Source organism: Dendropsophus ebraccatus, chromosome 1 (genome assembly GCF_027789765.1).
Source record: "Dendropsophus ebraccatus isolate aDenEbr1 chromosome 1, aDenEbr1.pat, whole genome shotgun sequence".
Classification (NCBI taxonomy): Eukaryota; Metazoa; Chordata; class Amphibia; order Anura; family Hylidae; genus Dendropsophus; species Dendropsophus ebraccatus.
Window position 1 is genome coordinate 200,731,271 of NC_091454.1, and position 2,389 is coordinate 200,733,659.

The 2,389-nt window shown below is 41.9% G+C and overlaps 1 protein-coding gene across 1 annotated transcript; it reads right to left on the reverse strand.

Moving 5' to 3' along the window:
• Positions 1-251: 251 nt before the first annotated feature.
• On the reverse strand, positions 252-1,115 carry LOC138783998 (olfactory receptor 2T3-like). Its single transcript, XM_069959412.1, has one exon. It carries the CDS (start codon positions 1,113-1,115, stop codon positions 252-254), a length of 864 nt encoding a protein of 287 aa, XP_069815513.1.
• Between the last annotated feature and the right edge of the window lie 1,274 nt (positions 1,116-2,389).

Consider the following 2,389-nt stretch of genomic DNA (forward strand, 5'->3'; position numbering starts at 1 on the left):
CATTTGTAAGCCCGGTGTAAGAAAAAGTCATAAATGTCCCCCAATGTGTATATACTCCGGCCATGATTTCTCAGAAGGAAGCACTACATAAGTACCGTAGAAATCATGGCCATTGTTACAACGGCCATGATTACTACAGAACTTATGTTGTGTGAACATGGCTTAACAGTGCAGATTTTAATTTTTCTTAAAGAGTTGTATAGCCTGCTATAATATATGTATAGAACCTAGGAACATGTGGCACATTGTTTTTATGTCAACAAATGACTCAAAGCTTTCATGACTTCTCGGTTCCTAAGACTATAAACTAGAGGATTTAAAGCTGGAACCACTGCCACATACAACAATGAAAGCATCATGTCTACTTCTGTAAATCTTTCAGAATCAGGCTTCATATAAATACTAATTGAAGTCCCAAAGAAGAGGAAAACAACCATTAGATAAGAAGAACAACTGGAGAAGACCGTCTTTCTTCTAGCCGATGTCTTGATCTTAAGGATTATTGATATTATAAAAGAGTAGGAAGTCACAATCATAGCCAATGGTAGAAGACCTACCGTAAATAACTCAATAAATATCATAGTTTTCGCCAATGTGACATCACTACAGGAAAGTTTTAGTAAGACTTTGACATCACAAAAGAAACGGCTGATGTGTTTGGAATCACAAAAGGATAAATGAGATATTAGAATGACAAACAGCAAGGTGCTCAAGAGCCCGGATGTCCATGAGGCGAGGGCAAGTATGGTGCACATTGTCTTGCTCATAATGGTGGAGTATTTCAAGGGCATACAAATAGCAATATACCGGTCCACAGCCATAGGAGCTAAGAGGTAAAACTCTGTATCCACACAGGCTACAAACACAAAAATTTGGGTGAAACATTGTAGGAAGGAAGTTCGGGTGTCCCCAGTTATCTGAATGACCAGGAGCTTTGGGAGCACACTGGAGGCATAAACTATGTCCTGGATGGATAAGTTACACAGGAAGAAGTACATAGGGGTGTGCAGCCGGGGGGCCGAAAACACAACTGCTACAATGGTAAGGTTTCCCAGCATAGACAGGAGATAGATCAGGAAAATACCCAAGGTTTCATTTATTAAATTTCCATTCATTTTAATATTAGGTTGTAAAAATAATACTTACAACTAATCGCTATGCAAAGAATTTGCAGATACAGTATTATTGACCTAGACAGATTAAAAAAAAAAATTATAATCCTTTTTTTTTTGAGGGGGGGGGGGGTCAAATTTCAGCAGGGCACTAGACATTTGTAAATTGAAGTGTAAGTTTAATTTCAAATAACTTTGCAGAAATAAAAAGTACAAGCGATTATAAGAAAGTCTGTAATAGATTTCATTAGGTAAAAGTGGTTCCTGCTGTACTAACAAGAATGACCCCCCTAAGTTTTTATCTGTTCACTAATATGGGAAAGTCATCTACAGTAAAGAGAAAAGACTAAGGGCCATATTATGTTCCCCGATTTTTTATGTAAGCGTGTGGCAATATGCTAAAACGGCCCTCACTTACAAAGCCTATTACACAGCTTGTTGATTGTGCAGCCCTTGCTGTAAATAGAAAATAATAAAGTTTTACTTACCTCTCCAGGCTCCCCCCAATGCACTTCTGGCTTCTCCCCGCTCACTGCAGCCGCCACTGGCATGTCTGAAGCCATCTCTGAAGTGACAGGCTGCTCAGCCAATCACTGGGCCAGACATAGGAGACAAGGACACAGGGGAGCCTGGAGAGGTAAGTATAGTGTTAATTATTTTTTACACACTTAAATTAGTTGTCAGCACCTCCTATTGCACGGAGCAATGTACAGTCGGTGGATGATGATTTTAACAGTTCCGTCCTCGTGCGGGTGGGGGAGTTCACAGCGGGGACGCGCGTCGACCCTGCTCTGAACCGCTGCGGTCCCGGGTGCGGCATGTAGCCCGGGACTGCGGCTATTAGCGGGCATGGTCCGATCACCGTGCCCACTAATTATGTCTTCAGATGCAGCTGTCAACTTTGAAGACTTACTGCAGCTGTTCCCTGGTGGTCTAGTGGAGAGATCGCCCCCCCCCCCCTCCGCTTCTGGTGCCGGACGGGGTCTGCGCCATAATGGCGCTGATCCCGGCTCGGCATTCTATTGTTTTTGGCTGCAGCAGACAATAGCAATAGAAGACTAATCTCATCGATCTATGCTGTATATCCTATCCTGATCTCATACGGTAAATCCTGATCCTATCCTATCCTGATCTCGCACGGTAAACAGTGTAAGGGCAAAAAAATTCCAAAGTGCTAAATTGTGCATTTTTTTGTCGCATCAAATCCAGAAAAATTGTAATAAAAAGCGATCAAAAAGTTGCATATGCACAATCAAGGTACCGATAGAAAGAGAACA

Bases quoted from the DNA above. Each gene is read 5' to 3' on its own strand.
- LOC138783998 (XM_069959412.1), bottom strand. From the start codon at position 1,115: ATGAATGGAAATTTAATAAATGAAACCTTGGGTATTTTCCTGATCTAT.